This window comes from Thrips palmi, unplaced genomic scaffold, assembly GCF_012932325.1.
Source record: "Thrips palmi isolate BJ-2018 unplaced genomic scaffold, TpBJ-2018v1 HiC_scaffold_10, whole genome shotgun sequence".
Taxonomy (NCBI): Eukaryota; Metazoa; Arthropoda; class Insecta; order Thysanoptera; family Thripidae; genus Thrips; species Thrips palmi.
The window spans coordinates 676,862-695,601 of NW_023144621.1; the positions used below are offsets into that span (position 1 = coordinate 676,862).

Consider the following 18,740-nt stretch of genomic DNA (forward strand, 5'->3'; position numbering starts at 1 on the left):
TTTTAAAGTTATAGCCTAAATGGGAGAAAAAGGCTCTGCGACTGGATTCAGGGCATAGAATGTGCCTCCCCAATGAAAAATTTTAATAAATACTTGATAAGACATCAAATTTTTAACAAATTTTCACAGTGGGACCTATTTTGGAGAAAATAGCATTTTCACCAGAACCTCCCTTAAAATTTTTTAAGGGGAGGTTCTGGTGAAAATGCTATTTTCTCCAAAATAGGTCCCACTGTGAAAATTTGTTAAATTTGTTAAATTTGTTAAAAATTTGATGTCTTATCAAGTATTTATTAAAAATTTTCATTGGGGAGGCACATTCTATGCCCTGAACCCAGTCGCAGAGCCTTTTTCTCCCATTTTGGCTATAACTTTATAAATCTTCTTGCGCATACTATTTTGTCGTAAAAGGTTGGCTTAGACATTTTTCACTTCTTCGATTAATTTTTTAAAAATGCCGGCATGGACATCTCAAAATGTCAATTGCATATTTATTTGCAAGCTTTCTAACCAAGCATTTCACTATAATTGATCAAAAATGTACAAAATAGACAAATTTTAAGGACTTTTCAGCTTTAAAAGCTAATAACTAATAATATTATGGAAGTTTTGAGCTCTGCATGCCGGAATCATTTGAAAATGAGTCGAAGAAGTGAAAAATGTCAAGGTCAACCTTTTACGACAAAATAGTATGCGCAAGGGGATTTTTTAAGATACAGCTAAAATAGGCTCTAAAAGACTCTTCGACTGGGTTTACAGCCTGGCATGTGCCTTCAAAAGTCAAATTTTAGTCTTCCCAATGAAAAATTTTATATTCCGAACAAATTATGACTGTAGGATCCATTTGGAAAATGGCAAGATTTTCACCAGAACCTCCCCTTAATTGGTTTGTACAATGTATGAACGAAATACTTTGTAAGGTTGTAAGCGTGTGCCAACTGAAATTATAAGTGAGAACTGCAGCACGCGCTCTCTGACACAGCGCGAGAACTGAGAACTTCGAAGTCCGCTATCTACTTATCTACACGTGGACGCATGGAGTTTACAGTGTTCACACTTTAAGGGTCGAGAAGCTCACAGAGGCCCCATCTCTTGGCATGGTGCAAACGTGGAGAACTCCACGCCTAATTCTTGTGGACTTTTTAAATGCATTATTATGCACCTTTTTTGCATAATTGTGCACGCACAGATACGTAAGTGAGTGAGTACAATATTACGCATCGGTGTGAACGTTTTATGCATCTTCCTGCGTGAAATGTACACAGCGATGCATATTATTGTACGCAGCTTACGAACGTATCTGTGCATGCATAAATATCCATTAAAAAAAGTCCACAACAATTATATTGAGTGTCCACTTTTGAAGAGTGGAGACAGCGAAGTCAACTTCTCGCCATTTCGTGTTCTCCGCACTTGTTTTCACAGTGCTCAAATCAGTGGAAAATGCAAGCTGATAAACGTAGTCGAGCGCATATGCTTGAAAAGTCACTGCAAGTCAGGCCTGCGAGGTGACCTCTTTTTTCGAGCGTGAAAGCCAAGCCATGAGTGAAGACACGTGTTTTCCTATCGCCACGAACGAGTCCAGACCGAGTCTCCCTGCGGGATTCGCGGTGCCTTCAAAGCCACACTCTTGCACGGCCTCGGCGGACGACGCGCTCACCACTGCAACTGTAAGCGTGACCAAGAATTAGGCTCTTCATCTCTTCTCTCGTACACTCTCAGAAATTTAGCATATTGCCAAGGTTTACTTAATGTCTCACAACGAACACCCAAAAATACATTGCAGAAATTTTGCTTCATAATGTGATTGCTCCAAAGTCAATGTAACGGCTCAAATTTCACCCCGGACATTTGGAGTGTACAGTGCCAGGAAGGTAAGATATCCCCGAGTATCACTCGAGCCTCGGAGTCGGAGTACGATTCGCAGAACTCAAAGATTCTTACACTGAATTTGACTGCATAGAGTGCAAAGAAATTTGTGCAAACGTAACACGAACTAAATTTGTTAATATTACGAATTTTTTTCAGGATTTATTTAAAAGGTACACACTATATTCCTTGCTCTCACATATTACGTGCTCTCACATAATTTTGCGCTAATTTCCTTCTCTCACAAATTTGTACGATTCTGCGTACAATTTTGTGCGAAAAAGTTAGCATGTGCGTGAAACTACGCACAAAATTGTACAAATAAATTTAGGTATTGTGTACAGACAAAATGTCTCATTTTTAACGAAGGGAAAATGTCTCTATTACATTTTTGCACCAAATCATTTTTTTTGTTATGAAGAAAAAGTGTTGGTTTGCTTCGTAAGACTTTGAGAGTGTGGATCGGGCCTCCACGCAGATCAATTCCTACAAAGAACTGCTCGTTGTAATACAAAGAAGACAAAGGTTTCACAGCCTACGAAGATAATCGTTGTGAGATATCGCACTGTGGGCCGGAAGACCAGTAGTGGCGGCCAAATTTCTAGACGCGTTTCGAGCTCCAGAGTCGCTAAATGGAACTCAAACCGAACGTGTGACCCCATCAATGGATTGCTCTCCGAACGAGGAATCCATTGGTGGGGTCACAAGTTCGGTTCGAGTTCCATTTAGTGACTCTGAAGTAGGGTGGGTCGAAAATCCCAGAATTAAACGGCGTATAGTTTTCTTTGCAGTTGACCACATTAGAAAAGAGATCCAACAATGCCGGTGTCTGGTGACGTCACCTTCCATCTCTTTGGAGGCTCCAAACTTGGGTCTAATAGTGAAAAATGGCACTTTTGGCCCTACAGGGACCAAACCAGGCATCGCCCAGGATGCGGCTATCTCGCGATGGGTGCGGAATATGTTTCTTTATATCCCTGCAAAGTCTGGGCGATGTGGCTCAACATCTTGGTTAAGCCCGGGCTCTTGTTTTAACGCTAAAACAAAGTTGCAAAACACTAAAAATTGGATTTAAGGGTCTATTGTTTGCCCGAAGGTCCCATATATCTATATAAATGGAAAGGGCTCAAAAAATGCAATTTTTTGGTATATATTACTTTGTGATCGGACGAAAATTGTTGCGAGAGCGAAACTTTACATATTTCAGCAAAAGCTCAAAAACACTAAAAAGTGATCTTTAGGAGAATATATATTGCCTGTGCACCCAATATGATCATACTGTTCGAAAGATCCAAAAAAAATGCAAAATTTTGGTACATAAAGTTTTGTGATTGGACAAAAACTCGATTTGTTGTTAATTATAGAAGAAAGTGTAAGCGTTCGTCGGGCCATCTCTTGCCTAACAAGGGCTTTGCTTCGCTTTGCTAGTGAATTATTTTGCAACAATTCGATTTTTTGTCCAATCACAAATTTTAATATACCGAAATTTTTCATTTTTTCGATCTTTCGAACAGTACGATCATATTGGGTGCACAGGCAATATATATTCTCCTAAAGATCACTTTTTAGTGTTTTTGAGCTTTTGCTGAAATGTGTAAAGTTTCGCTCTCGCAACAATTTTCGTCCGATCACAAAGTAATACTCGCGCTGCTCGCTGGGGGCTCCGCCCCCAGACCCCCGCATGTGTGGAGCGCGTACCGAAGTATTTTCAGTAAGTCCGTGGTGACCAAAGGCAAATTTTCTAAGGAAGTAAATGTCCTGCTTCTTCGAAAGCTCGGTGAAGAATTTTCAACTTATGGGATTTAATATCATTTTCCCATAAAATTTGGAATCGAATGGAAGAAACCCGCAAGTCTTTACGACTACTCCTTGACCCCAAACATAGTGAGCGAGTGAGGGAGTCAGTCAGTCGGATTGGGGCTATATAGGTTCTTGATTGATGAGTAAGGGAGTCAGTCAGTCGGATTTTGGGGCTTTAAAGGTTCTTGATGACAATTGATGATTGATTTTGAGTATGTTGGCGGTGACGGGGACCCGATTGTGGCACAGTTTCTGAAATGTCTCGACTTGACCTACCGACGGGGCGAATAAAAATTTTTAGTCGGTCGGTGCCCTTTTTTTAAGATAGAGTAGATTTTATTGAATTTAGGCCAATTTAATCGTTTTTGAGGATGCTGCCGGTGACGGGGACCCGATTGCGGCACAGTTTCGGAAATGTCTCGACCAGACCTACCGATGAGGCGAATAAAAATTTTTAGTCGGTCGGTCCCCTTTTTTGAAGATTGAGTGGATTTTGTTGAATTTAGGCCCATTTAATCGTTTTTGAAGATGTTGCCGGTGACAGGGACCCGATTGCGGCACAGTTTCGGAAATGTCTCGACTAGACCTACCGATGGGGCGAATAAAAATTTTTAGGCGGTCGGGCCCCTTTTTTGAAGATTGAGTGGATTTTTTTAAAATTTTAGGCCTATTTAATCGTTTTTGAGGATGTTGCCGGTGACGGGGACCCGATTGCGGCACAGTTTCGGAAATGTCTCGACCAGACCTACCGATGGGGCGAATAAAAATTTTTAGTCGGTCAGTCCCCTTTTTTGAAGATTGAGTGGATTTTGTTGAATTTAGGCCTTTTTAATCGTTTTTGAGGATGTTGCCGGTGACGGGGACCCGATTGCGGCACAGTTTCGGAAATGTCTCGACCAGACCTACCGATAGGGCGAATAAAAATTTTCAGTCGGTCGGTCCCCTTTTTTGAAGATTGAGTGGATTTTGTTGAATTTAGGCCTATTTAGTCGTTTTTGAGGATGTTGCCGGTGACGGGGACCCGATTGCGGCACAGTTTCGGAAATGTCTCGACCAGACCTACCGATAAGGCGAATAAAAATTTTCAGTCGGTCGGTCCCCTTTTTGGGCCCGCCCTTCTATTCAAAAAATAGGGGGAGGGCCTATGCATTTGCCTTTGTGCTGTGTGTTGTTGTTGTTGTTGTTGTTGTTGTTGTTGTTGGCGTCTGTGTACAAGGAAGGAGTTGAGCTAGAGTAACCAGATTTGGAGGGTTCTTCAGGAGTACCGTCCAAACAAATAATCCGGTGGTGCAAATCCCGTCCGGGTCGCACAAGGGCTGCTGCAGGTGCATCATGGTTTACATGAGCGGGAGGGGGATTTCCGCCATTATTGGTGCTAGCAGGGCACATAGGGGTATTTTTGGAATCGGGGCGACGAGACAAGATGAATGGACCTGGTCCCGACCCCATCGGCTGCTTTTACAACTTGGCCAGATCAGGATCTTCAAAAAAGGGGGTCGACCGACTAAAAAAAAATATTGCAGATTTCGATTGGTCTCAGCAAGACCTTTTCAACGAGGGGTCGGAAAGGGGGTCCAGGAGCCCGACATCGTCTATTAGTCACATCAGGATCTTGAAAAAAGGGGGTCGACCGACTGAAAATTTTTACTTAAGTTTTGGATAGGTCTTGGCAAGACCTCTTCAACGAGGGGTCGGAAGGGGGGTCCAGGAGCCCGCCTTCATGAGTTATGGGAAAAAGAGCGACGGTCTCGTTTTGCGCTCCTGCTGTGCCTCTATTGCAAGGAGTTGCAGTAGCATGGCGGCAAATATGGGTATTTTCGGAAGGAGGGTGAAGAGACAAATAAAATGGGCATATTCTAAGGACAGTTGGAGTAAAAAGTATAAGGACTATTGCATATTGTGAATAGAAGGGCGGGCCTAAGTCACGATGGTTCATCGATAACTTTGCTTTTCCCGCTCACGGTGTGTGCGATGCGAGCGGGCCGAAGGCCCGGGCCTTCGACTGGCCAAGTTGGGTCTGATGCGAGGGCCGAAGGCCCGAGAAAAGGCCGCCGGCAGGCCAAGCTGGGCCGGCCCCCTGTCGAACCGAGTTGCCGGCGCAGCGAAGCGGAGCTGGCAACTCGGTTCGACGGAAGGGCGGGCCCTAGCTTGTTTGAAGATTGAGTGGATTTTGTTGAATTTAGGCCTATTTAGTCGTTTTTGAGGATGTTGCCGGTGACGGGGACCCGATTGCGGCACAGTTTCGGAAATGTCTCGACCAGACCTACCGATGGGGCGAATAAAAATTTTTAGTCGGTCGGTCCCCTTTTTTGAAGATTGAGTAGGTTTGCTCGGAAACGGTGAGAAATTTGTTCCCCTTTTTTGTTCCCCTTTTCCCCTTTTCTCGGAAACGGTGAGGAATTTTCAACTTTTGGGATTTTTCCCAATTTTCCCATAAAATTTGGAATCCAATGGAAAAAACCGCAAGTCTCTACGACCACTCCTTCACCCCAAACATTTCTATGAGTGAGTGAGTGAGTGAGTCAGTGAGTGAGTCAGTCGGATTGGGGCTTTATAGGTTCTTGATATACCAAAAAATTGCATTTTTTGAGCCCTTTTCATTTATATAAGTACATGGGACCTTCGGGCAAACAATAGACCCTTAAATCCAATTTTTAGTGTTTTGCAACATTGTTTTAGCGTTAAAACAAGAGCCCGGGCTTAACCAAGATGTTGAGCCACATCGCCCAGACTTTGCAGGGATATAAAGAAACATATTCCGCACCCATCGCGAGATAGCCGCATCCTGGGCGATGCCTGGTTTGGTCCCTGTAGGGCCAAAAGTGCCATTTTTCACTATTAGACCCAAGTTTGGAGCCTCCAAAGAGATAGAAGGTGACGTCACAGGACACCGGCATTGTTGGATCTCTTTTCTAATGTGGTCAACTGCAAAGAAAACCATACGCCGTTTAATTCTGGGATTTTCGACCCACCCTACTCTGAAGCTCAAAACGCGTTGGGTATTTTGACCGTCTCCACCGGTCTTCTGGCCCACTGAGCACCGACTCCACTCTTGCTGCGCTGGTAAAGCTAAAGCACTGGAATGCGTTTGAAATCACAGTGAACGCGCATTGCCTTTTGTCCAGCGCGGGATGCGGCAGTAGCGCTTCGTTCCTTGTGTGTGCGAAGAAAGCGCACCTGAGGCGCGCCACTAACTTTAATGGGCTAATGTGGTCGCTGGTGTTCTCAGCGCCATGCCGGCGCGTCGGCAAGTCACCGTCAGTCTGTTCTGTGCGACGCTGACGCTGACTTGCCGAGTCAAGATGGACTCTTCGGTACAGTGAATTTCATAGACCGTAACTATCGCAGATTTCGCGAACCGTAACTATCGCAGATTTCGTGAACCGTACTGTACCAAAAGGTTGACAGTCAGCCCAGTTGTACGCGCGCAGCGGAGTGTCGCTCCTCGGAGCCGCACTCTGCGGACTAAGGGCCCCCTGTGTTGCCCATCAACCTCACTAAGTAACAGTGAGAGGCTCATGCTTGACAGAGCCGTTCGTTGAGCGTCCAACCTTAAACCTTAAACCTTAAACTATCGCGGATTTCGTGAACCGTAACTTTCGCGGATTTCGTGAACCGTAACTATCGCGGATTTCGTGAACCGTAACTATCGTGGATTTCGTGAACCGTAACTATCGCAGGTTTCGTGAACCGTAACTATCATAGACCGTAACTATCGCTTTCGTGAACCGTAACTATCACAGACCGCAGGGCATAATGTAAGAAATTTTTACAACTGCCGAAATCCGGACGACCGGGGGGGGTCAATGGGGCCCAGCGGCCGCGATCAGGTGTCTCCCCGAGATGCGTGTCGTCACCACAAAAGGATTCTGATTCTTTATAAACTTCTAGTCTTTTTTTTTGGGAAAAAACTGCTTACACACTCCGTCATTTCCCACAAAACCCGTGTTTTGCCACATTTCCCTTTCCCTAACTTCGCCAAATTTGGCCTCGAGACAACTGCCCATTTTTTTGGTAACAACTGCCAAATTGAGATTAAGAACTGCCCAAACAAGCCACAACTGCCCGTTACATTATGCCCTGACAGACCGAAACTATCGCAGATTTCGGGAGCCGTAACTACCACATACCGTAACTATCACAGATTTCGTGAACCAACAAGCGCAAATTTCATGGACCGTAACTTTCGAAGATTTCATAGAAAAACGAAGGACTCGAAGGCATGAAACCGGCATGGCGAGTGCAGTCCAGCCCATGCCTCGTTGTTCTTTCCACAACACTCGTTGTATTTTTTCATCATTGCGTCTTCCTTGTACTTTTGTTGTGCTATTCACACTGAGCATGCAGCCCACGATTTTTTTCGCCCCTCGGCAGATGGCTCTGCTGCCCGTGCAGCACGTGCCCCCCGGCGGGCTGCAGTACTGCTCCGCCCAGTCCGTCTTCGCCTCCTTCGTGCTGGGACTCATCGCGGACTCCATCGCCAGGGACTTGGAGCGCGCCAAGCGGCGGCAGTACCCGGAGGACGAGGTCGACTTCATCATTGTGGGCGGCGGGTCCGCTGGGTACGTCCCTACTCTGCGATCTCGGCACACTGATAAACTAAAGGGCCATGTTACCCTTGAGTACGATACGCTTGAAATCCATCACAGACTAGAAATTCCCCCTTGCACCAATATAGAGGAAGTCTTGGTGGATGAGCCTGTTACGCTTGATTTCAAACTCAAACATAAACGACAAGGTAGGTTTACGCCAGACCGCGTCTTGTCGTAACAGGCTTCGCGATGTTTCGCTGCCCGTTTCTCCAATCCGCGCCTGGCGTACCTACCTTGGCCTGCGGCGCTAGGCTGCCTTCAGCAGACAATGCTTCTCCATCATCAGTTACTTCTGAACTGTTGCATGCTGGGGGGCCCGCTCCCCAAAACCCCCTTTTTCTACATAGAGGTGCTTCATCTACAAATTTCACGATCTTGACCCTTGTAACTTTTCAACTTTCGTGGCTAGGGGGCTCCGCCCCCAGACCCCCCTTTCATCCAGACAGGAGAGGTCTACCGACAGAAAACTCGATTTTTCGCCGTTTTTTAGGTGTTTTTCGGCTATAAAAACTGAACCAGTTGAGCTAGGATGGTGAAATTTCGCGTGTGCCGAGCCAAGAACATACCTAATAACCCTGCGAAATCTCAGCCAGATCGGCCGAGCCGTTCAGGAGGAGTAGTGTACACACACACACACAGACACACACACAGACAGACAGACAGACAAAACTTTTCAACCGCACTGGAGTAACAGGCTTCGCTATCGCTCAGCCAATTACGCTTGAAAGCAAAGGAATGCTCCGTTTTAGTTTTACCCGTGCACTTGAAACTTGTGTTTTAAAGCTGGTGGACTGATGGCCGAGAACGATGTCATTCAAAAGTTGCAACCCTCCAATTGTCCTGTGCGCATTCAGTTTCAGGTTAAAGCCCTGCCTCAGTGATTCTTTCTGAGACCATTTCTCTATAGTAAAGATAATATCGATGGGTCCTATGAACAAAGACCGATGTCTTTTGGGTCGCTCGAACAAAGACCGATCTCCATTTCGGCCGTTTCTGCAATCGCCGCTTCTTTATCTTGTAGTTCTCGCAACAGACATCCAACTCAAACAATAGTTTGAAGGTTTTGCTCCAATAGAGAATGATTATCTAAAACTCATTAGTGTGGAATCAAAACGTAGAGATTGTTCTGGGACTTCAAACTGAACGCGTTGAGAGGTTAGGAAATGGAGATCGGTCTTTGTTCGAGCGACCCAAAGGCAGGGATGATACCCAAACCGAAACGATACCAGGGCCGTTACGACAACAGTTTGCACATATGACTGAAACTCAAAAAGTGTTGCACCTGGAACCAAGGGAAGAGCTTTTCCTTGTTGATCAAGGCGTACCGGAGTTTTGTTCCCATATGGGCCAAGTCCAAATTCCGCTTCCCTGAGTTTTGTTCTTTTTGGGGCCTAAATCAACAAAACTCAGGGAAGCGGAATTTGGACTTGGCTCATATGGGAACAAAACTCCGGTGCGCCTTGATCAACAAGGAAAAGCTCTTCCCTTGGTTCCAGGTGCAACACTTTTTGAGTTTCAGTCATATGTGCAAACTGTTGTCGTAACGGCCCTGGTATCGTTGCGGTTTGGGTATCATCCCTGCCCAAAGGACATCGGTCTTTGTTCATAGGGCCCATCGATATTGGGCAAGTAGTTTTTGAATGTTGGTGGGCGAAGTTTGCTGAAGCTGTTTCCCCCTGTCGGCAGGTGCGTGCTGGCGAGCCGCCTCTCCGAGGTGCCCGACTGGCGCGTGCTGCTGCTGGAGTCGGGCCCCGAGGAGCCGGCCGAGTCCGCGACGCCGTCCTTCCTGACGTACGGCCTGGCCTCGGACATGACCAAGTTCATGCTGACGTCGCCGCAGCGCAACGGCGCGGCGCCCGTCGGCACCTTCTCCTTCCGCGGCCACGTCCTGGGCGGCTCCTCGGCCATCAACGGCATGCTGTACACCAGGCAAGGGGAAATCACTTTCAGAGTACAAATTCAGTGGATTTCAGTCGAATTTCGATGACTTTCAGGCAAAAAAAATGCTGAATTTTGAAAAAATTTTTGATCAATTTCAATAAATTTTGATGAATTTCAATGAATTTTAGTATATGTTACACATTTGATGAATTTTGGTGTACAAATTTGGCTGAAGTTATTCCCCCTTGACACCAGGGGCAACCGGGTGGACTACGACCGCCTGGCGCACCTCGGCTGGGGGTACGACACGGCGCTGCGCTACTTCAAGAAGGCCGAAGACAACTTGGCGGCAGAGGTGGCCAGCGACACCCAGCACCACGGCACGGGTATACGCTTAATTGGCTGAGCGATAGCGAAGCCTGTTACTCCAGTGGGGTTGAAAAGTTTTGTCTGTCTGTCGGTCTGTCTGTCTGTCTGTCTGTGTGTCTGTGTGTCCGCACTACTCCTCCTGAACGGCTCGGTCGATCTCGGTGAGATTTCGCACTCTTCTTGGGTATGTCCTTGGCTCGGCACACGCGAAATTTCACCATCCTAGCTCAACTGGTTCAGTTTTTATAGGCGAAAAACACCTAATAAACGGCGAAAAATAGAGATTTCTGCAGATAGACCACTCCTGTCTTGGAGAAAGGGGGGTCTGGGGGGCGGTGCCCCCCAGCCACGACAAGTTAAAAATTGACAAGGGTCAAGATCGTGTTATCTGTAGATAAAACAACTCTATTTAGAATGTAGGGGGGTCTGGGGAGCCCCCCAGCATTCAACAAGTTAAAAAAAACCGACAACGGACAAGCCATTGCCTGCCGCAGGCAGGCTAGCGCCGCAGGCCAAGGTAGGTACGCCAGGCGCGGATTGGAGGAGCAGGCAGCGAGACATCGCGAAGCCTGTTACGACAAGACGCGGTCTGGCGTAAACCTACCTTGTCTTTTTGAACAAATTTTGTACGAAACGTTACATTTTTTTGTGCATTTTTTGTACAAATTTATACGCGAGTTTGCACAAAAATTGAGGAGTATGTGCAGTGTTTTTCGTACGATAATTGATCCAGGAAGCGGAAGAAGGGGATAAGTCGAGTTGAAACCGTGCACTTTTGCAAGGACTAAACCTTGCAGGTGGGAGAACAGGTGGGGAATGTCATCTAAAAATAGATGCAAGAGGATGGGACTTGCCTCACCACACTTATTTTTGGACCAAATTTTCGCTCATGTTTACTTGGTAGCCTGATAAGAGGTCACTGAATCAACTCGACTTAACCCCTTCTTCCGCTTTATGGATCAATTGCACGAAAAGTTGCACGTAACATTTTGTGTGTAATCATATCAGCTTGATTCGAGGTCGAACACACTAAACGTTATGTACAATTTTGTACGAGACATCTCAGTTTTTTGTGGACACGAACTTTTCTTAAATTTTGAACGAGAAACCGCACAAATGTCACCATTTTTGTGCACAATTCCGTACAAATTTGTACGAAAAGTTCGTGTGCACCAAAAACTGTGATGTCTCGTACAAATTTTGTACAAAAACATTTAGGGTGAAGAAACAATGTACTCGAAAGTGTGTGCAATGTGAAATCGGCAACATTAACGTCGATTAGTGCTCCGATAACTATGAAACTTGCAGCGATTGGTGGTCTTTGGTCGAAATCTCAAAAGGGTCCGCATAGGGCATAGTTCAATTTTTATTCACTTCTAGTGCACGCTTAAAACCTTACAAACGTAGTACAAACTTATTCTTTTTCTTATACGAAGAAATAGTTCGTAAAGTTCGCACTATTTTCTCTGTATGCTTACGTATAGTCAAAATACTTTGTTACATGAAGTAACTACTGCTTACTTACAGTACTGTACGAAATTTGAGTGTATATCCGTAATTTCACACACCGGCGTCTGTCGATGTATTGCACCACCTCAAATCCTTAGAAATGATTTTAGGCTTTACAAAATAAAGTAGCCTGAGCTACAAAGTAATCTGAGCAACCATGCACCTGCAAAGAATATACTTTGTAATTTGCACACTATTTCACTGTAAAACAAAGTTAATTACATAACATGTGCTGAGGATCTTTCGGAAGGTTTAAGCGTGTTCATGACAGCGTGCACGACTAAAAGCCTACGAAGCATTTGCTCCACAACTACAAAGAAAATGAAGGCGTTGTAGGCATTGTAGAAAATTGCTTCGTATTACGAAGGATTTTGCTTCATAATACGAAACACTTACATTTTACAATGCCTTCATTTTCTCCGTATTACAAAGCGATGCTTCGTAGAGTTTTTACTGTGTGCTGACCAGACGGCTCGGACGCACCGTGCCGCAGGTGGGCCGCTGAGCGTGGAGTGGCTTCCGTACCGCGACGACAACGCGCGGCGCATCAAGCGCGTGCTGGCCGAGGCGGGCCTGCCGCCCGTGGCGGACATCAACGGCGCCTCGCAGCTCGCCCCCAACAGCAGCTACTCCAGCTTCTACTACCAGACCACCTCGAGGAACGGCCGCCGCGCCAGCACCAACAGGTTGGAACGCATCAAACGCGACAAAAAAGCCATGTCAAAAATCGGCGTGACTCAGAATTTACGACAAGTTTTGGCGTGAATTTCCTGTCATGCCGGCTTTTTGGCATGGCAATTCTCATAAAGCGCATTCTTGCGCACCATTCCACATAGTACATTCACGCCAGATGACGGCGTGACGCACATGTTATGCCGTTTTTCGGCGTGAATTTCCTGTCACGCCAATTTTCGGCGTGACTTTTGGTCGCGCCCCTATTTGGCCATGTGTCTGACCATGCAATTTTCAGTGTCGAGACGTGCTCAGTTTATTTCGACTTTTGGCAAATGATGTCTACGATAAAGACCTCTAATGGTACACGCACCGAACCGTCATTAAGAGTTCGAAAGTGCCTTTCAGAACTCTCAACACTTAGCAATTTAGTATTTCAGGCCTTACTAAAAGAAAAGTAGCTTGCTGAGAGCCAAGTATTTTGAGCAAACGTTCTACGAATACATAAGGTTACAAAGAAAATACTTCGTAACGATCAAATTACTTGTACGTGTATCAAACTGATTAGTTTGTGCCTTACGCACTGTTAGGGATTTTGTTGTAAAATAACGAGTAATTCCCTGTTAATTCTATAGGACAAATTGTTCGTAAGTTAATGAGTACAGTCGTCATAATTCAAATCTTTAACCGTATCATTTTCAGGTTGGTCTTGGTTTGCCTCGACGAAAAAACGTGAAAATAGAACTAATAATGTACCTTGAAAATTTTACGACTTTCTTTGTAAATTTACGATTTTTCCTTGTTAAATTACGATTTTTCTTTGTAATTTAACAAACTTTTGTAATTTTACGAACAATTTGTCCTATAGAATTAACAGGGAATTACTCGTTAATTTACAATCAAACTTGTAAAATTACGATAATGCTTGTAATATGACAACTTTCGTTCGTGAAATGACGACATTCTTCGTAAAATTACAGCTATAGTTCGTAATTTTACAAGGTTAACCGTAAAAATCTGTGTAAAATTGTGAAATTTCTCTTTGAATTTAGCCAATAACGAATACGTTCGTAAAATTACGAGTTTATGTTGTAAAATTACGATGGTATTCATGTAAAATAAAGTTGTAAAAATACGACTTCCCCTTACAGTGCGTATGATCTATACAAAGGTTTTGAGCGTTTGACACTCCATTCCAAACAGGGCGTACCTGGCCAACATCCGAGACAAGCGCCCGAACCTGCAGGTGGTGACGCGGGCTAGGGTGACCAAAGTGCTGATCGAAGAGGGTCGCGCAGTGGGCGTGGCCTACCAGGACGTGAACGGCAAGAGCAGGACGGTCAAAACCAGGAAGGAGGTCATCTTGAGCGCCGGCACGTACGGGTCACCTCAGCTGCTCATGCTGTCTGGGCTGGGGCCCAAGGACCACCTCAGCAGTCTGGACATACCCGTGATCGAAGTGAGTGATAGGAGTTTGTCGGTCAGACCTCGTTTAGAGACCCCTAGGTGACATTACGTTCCGTTCTTTTGGTAACATTAACTCTTTGACGCAACCAGGACCTGCCCGTGGGAGAGCGTCTCACGGACCACGCATCATCATTCGGCAACGTGTTCGTCATGAAGGAGGGGGCAACCCTGGGGGTGAATGACGACATCTACACTGTAAAAAATTATTGTGAATTTACGAAATTTTATTTTACAAATTCCTTGTAAAGTAACAATAACATTTCGTTATTTTATGAAATTTGTTTGTAAAGGCCGATTTATGGATTATTCATCACAGAAATCTTCTTAATTGTATGAAATTTGTTTGTGAACACCGCTTTATGAAATGGTACGAACTAAATACATCTCAAAAGTGACGATAATACTACAGTGAGGTCACAGAAATATGAAATGTTTCCTAAAATTACAACAAATCCATGGGTAATTTCGTTGCACAAATCGCTTGTAAAATTACGAAATAGGGTGATGCCTTCGTCATTTTACAAGATATTTCATAGAACTACAAGATGTTTCATAGAACAAAAAAAATCCGCTGAAACAAGTTTATCTTCATTTAATCAGCGTGACAATGTTGAACAAAAGCGGTCCACGTAAATTGGAACTTGTAAAAAGTTTGTGATTTTACAAACTACTGCGTGAAGAATAATTCATAAATCGATAAAAACATAAAAACGTTGTATATTTACAAATAATTCGTGCAACGAAATTACCCCTGATTTGTTTGTAAATTTACGAACAAATTTTTTACAGTGTACCAGCGCTGGGACAACGTTGACCTTTGGAACAGGACGGGCGGTGGACCTGCTGCCAGCATTGGCCCCTTGAATGTAAGTTCAAAAAGGCTTCCGACACACTCTAGTCCTTCGCAACTTCGGTGCGTGGTGTCCCACACTCTGGCGCGTTTTCGTACAAACTTTACGCAATTTCGCTTTACAAATACACTTGTGTGTACCACTATGTAATGAAATGACTTGCATATTTTTACGAGCAAACCGACTAGTCATTTGAGTGCCGTGGGCGAGGGGGTATGCGCTCTCTGAACCTGTGTACCGACTATTACGCTATTACGCTCTATTACGCCACAAATTAATCGGAATTTAGCTAAAAACGGCCTAAAACACACCAAAATTGATAAAATTTTGACAATTTCGGCTATTACGCGACTATTACGCGTATTATTACGCGTGCTATTACAGATAGAGTGAACCGACTATTACGCGAGTGCATACCCCCTCGGCCGTGGGTGCAGTATCCCATCGTCGTCTGAGACTATTTCATACACTTTCAGCACGTTACTGACTCTTTGTTCATTTTATCAGTACTTATGTAAGTAATTTGAGCACCGATAATACGTACTTTTCCTTTTTTAAAGAACTACTTAGGAAATATCAAAATAATGTACTAACAATTTGGTTTTGTACATAATTTTACAAAGGAAATTAGTCATACAGTACTTACTTCGAAAATACTAAGTGTTATTGTTGCTTATACGAAAATGTAATTAATGAGAAAAAAAGTCAGTAACGTGCTGAGAGTGTAGATTTGTTTTGCACGTGAGACGTGTATGCCAGATTATCAAAACGTTCGTAGGTGGGCGCGTTCTACCGCACAAAGTACCAGCCTGCCGACGACCCCAGGCCGGACATCCAACTGCAGCTCAACGGATTCACACTGGACAAGAAGGGAATCCTGAAACTCATCGCGGGATGTCCTGTGCCAGTGCCCGACGTGGCTTACTACAACATTATCCAACTGCTGCCGGCTCTGGTGAAGCCCAGGAGTGTTGGAACAGTCAGACTCAGGTATGCAAATATTCTAGCAGCTGTAACGAAACGTCAGATGAACCCCAAACTTTCCGAAGCATCTATCACAGCTCATCAGAACACTGGTAAAACTAAAGCGTAGTATTATCCCCTGTTTTCAAGCTTGATCAGGTTACGCTTGAAATCAAGCGTAACAGGCTCATCCGCCAGGTTCCCCCTATCTAAATGCATGGGGGATTTTCCAGAGTATGCTTCATTTCAAGCGTAATGTCTTCAAGCGTAACTTTATGCTTGACTCAAGCATAGAGTTACGCTTTAGGTTTACCAATGAATAACCCATGTACCCAAGGGTTATTCACAAGTAATTTCAGTGCGACAGAAGGGCATCATAACGTTATCGTTCGAGTTGAAGTTAAAACCTTTAACTTCACTGGTAAAACTAAAGCGTAGTATTACCCTCTGTTTTCAAGCGTAATCACTTTACGCTTGAAATCAAGCGTAACAGGCTCTTCCTCCAAGATTCCGCCTATCTAAATGCATGGGGGAATTGCCAGAGTATGCTTCATTTCAAGCGTAACGTCTTCAAGCGTAACTTTATGCTTGACTCAAGCATAGAGTTACGCTTTAGTTTTACCAGTGTTCTTTTCAAAAGGATGTTATTTTTCTTGTGTCTCGAATTTGAGTGGAGATACTTTTGGAAGTACTTGCAAAAGTCCTTTAGCGAACATTGTCTTATGTTACGTTTTGAAATTTAAAGGTTAAATGTTTAGTTAAGGATCCCTGTTTTTAATATAACCCAACACGTAATCACTCTCCTCCCAGTAACGTGACATCACGTTGAAACGCTCCTTGGAGCAATGTGTCACATTCGATTGACTGCGAATCAGCTGTAGCTCATTCACATTCGATCGGATGACACAATGCTAAAAGGAGCGTAACATTTTGTCTCGCCCGTTTCAACGTGATGTCAGCTCCTGGAATAAGTGTGTTAGATGGGCAGTCAGTGCACTCATTCCCTTGTTCGTTTGCAGGAGTACCGATCCCTTCGATGATCCCAAAGTGGACCTGAACCTGCTCGACCACGACACTGACGTCGCTGCACTCGCGGAGGGGTTCCACTTCTTCTACCACAAACTGGCAGATTCAGACGTCTTCAAGAGCATGAGGTGTGTTCGACAACGAACTGATGGATCAGAATGAAATGAGTATTACAGCACTTCAACTGTTGGAAGGAAAGTTCGAAGGGCACACTTCGAATCCGAAGGGCATCAAACAGCAATAGCTCTTACAGCTCCCCGCATGCCCGTTGCAGACCAATGAGGTGCACACTCTACAGTGAAGATTCTCCATATTATGGTGGTGCAGCTGATTTCGTAACATACCATAGACAATTCGCTGTACCTTATATTATAGAGATTTTGACGAATTTCGTTGGTATTATGGATAAAATCTCCACCATATTATGTTGGTGCAGCCTTTCACCGTAAGACATTTACTGTGCACGGAGAAGATTGACACGAAGGCTACAGAAAATGTTGGGTTCTGGGAACGGAGAATTATCACAAGTTGTTCACAGATTTCTGCGTAATTTTTTAGTTAGAGCATACAATGTACGCTCTTCGATTTGTAGAGTGGTGAAAAATTGTAATTTCGAAATAAGCCGATTTCTATTCGCTGCGTTGTCCGTCAAGGTGGCGGATGCTGCCGCTGCCGCAGTGCGCCCTGGTGCTGCCGTGGTTCGGCCGGTCCTACTTCCGCTGCGCGGCGCGCACCGCGACGTACGCCATCTACCACATGACGGGCACGTGCAGGATGGGCACGGACGCCACGGCCGTCGTGGACCCCAGCCTGGTGGTGCGCGGCCTGGACAACCTGCGCGTCGTGGACGCCTCCGTGTTCCCGGAGTCCATCACCGGCAACCTCAACGCGCCCGTCATCATGCTCGCCGAGCGCGCCGCGGACCTGGTCAAGGCCCGCCACGGACGGCTGGGCTGACCGCCTTATGTCTCACGAGGAAATTTCCCATGATACGAAGGAAATGGCACAGGCTACACTGCGGCAAATAGATACGGAAAATTCTGTTTATTTTTTTAACCAAGATTCTCCGTAGCCCTCTTATCAATATTCTCCGTAGGCTCTTCCAGTAGGCTATCCTCCGTAGGACCGTCGTGCAGTCTTCTCCGTAGGACCTGAAAGACTGCATTGTCCTACGGAGGTCACTGTAAGGTCCCACGGAGAAGACTGTAAGAAGGTCTTACGTAGAACATTGACAAGGGGGTACAGAGAATCACCACAAGCTTCATACAGAATTTTCCGTAGCTTTTTGCCACAGTGTTAATATGAACGTGGCTTTTTTTCGTACAACGATGTTTTTTCTGTGTGATGAGAATCTTGAAAAAGATTTTCATTGGCGGGAAATTTTACGTCCCTACGCGGAATTCGTTGTCACAGCTCAAGTTTCATACTGTAAGGCATTCAGGTGTTGACTGCGGTGCCACTGTAAAATAGGTGGCTCGACGATCGAACCCTAAATGCTTAACTTTTTGCACATAAATGCAGCTGGGTGGAAGTTACTTCAAAATGCGTACATAAATTGTGTACAATTTATATAAACTTAATCCCAATATGGAAACATTGTCCCTAATTTAGGAAAATTAAATTGTAAATAGCTTGAAAATGTACTCAAATATGGCAATAATTAAGGACAATGGACACATACACGTGTGCTGGGATGAGAGGTTGTGAAATCAGACCACAGTTGAAAGTGCAACGTAACAGA

The 18,740-nt window shown here is 44.8% G+C and overlaps 1 protein-coding gene across 2 annotated transcripts; it reads left to right on the forward strand.

Moving 5' to 3' along the window:
- Window positions 1–1,546: 1,546 nt before the first annotated feature.
- LOC117646110 (glucose dehydrogenase [FAD, quinone]-like) lies at window positions 1,547–18,675 on the forward strand. Of its 2 annotated transcripts, XM_034386833.1 has the most exons (12): window positions 1,638–1,670; window positions 1,787–1,874; window positions 8,044–8,231; window positions 9,948–10,190; window positions 10,398–10,528; window positions 12,514–12,706; window positions 13,896–14,151; window positions 14,250–14,348; window positions 14,951–15,025; window positions 15,789–16,000; window positions 16,993–17,127; window positions 17,653–18,675. In XM_034386833.1, exons 3-12 carry the CDS (start codon window positions 8,044–8,046, stop codon window positions 17,954–17,956), a joined length of 1,836 nt encoding a protein of 611 aa, XP_034242724.1. In that variant the 5' UTR covers window positions 1,638–1,670; window positions 1,787–1,874; the 3' UTR covers window positions 17,957–18,675. The 2 variants fall into 2 exon arrangements, with proteins under 2 accessions (XP_034242715.1, XP_034242724.1); XM_034386824.1 differs by lacking the exon at window positions 1,787–1,874 and having other exon boundaries at window positions 1,547–1,670.
- The last annotated feature ends 65 nt before the right edge of the window (window positions 18,676–18,740 follow it).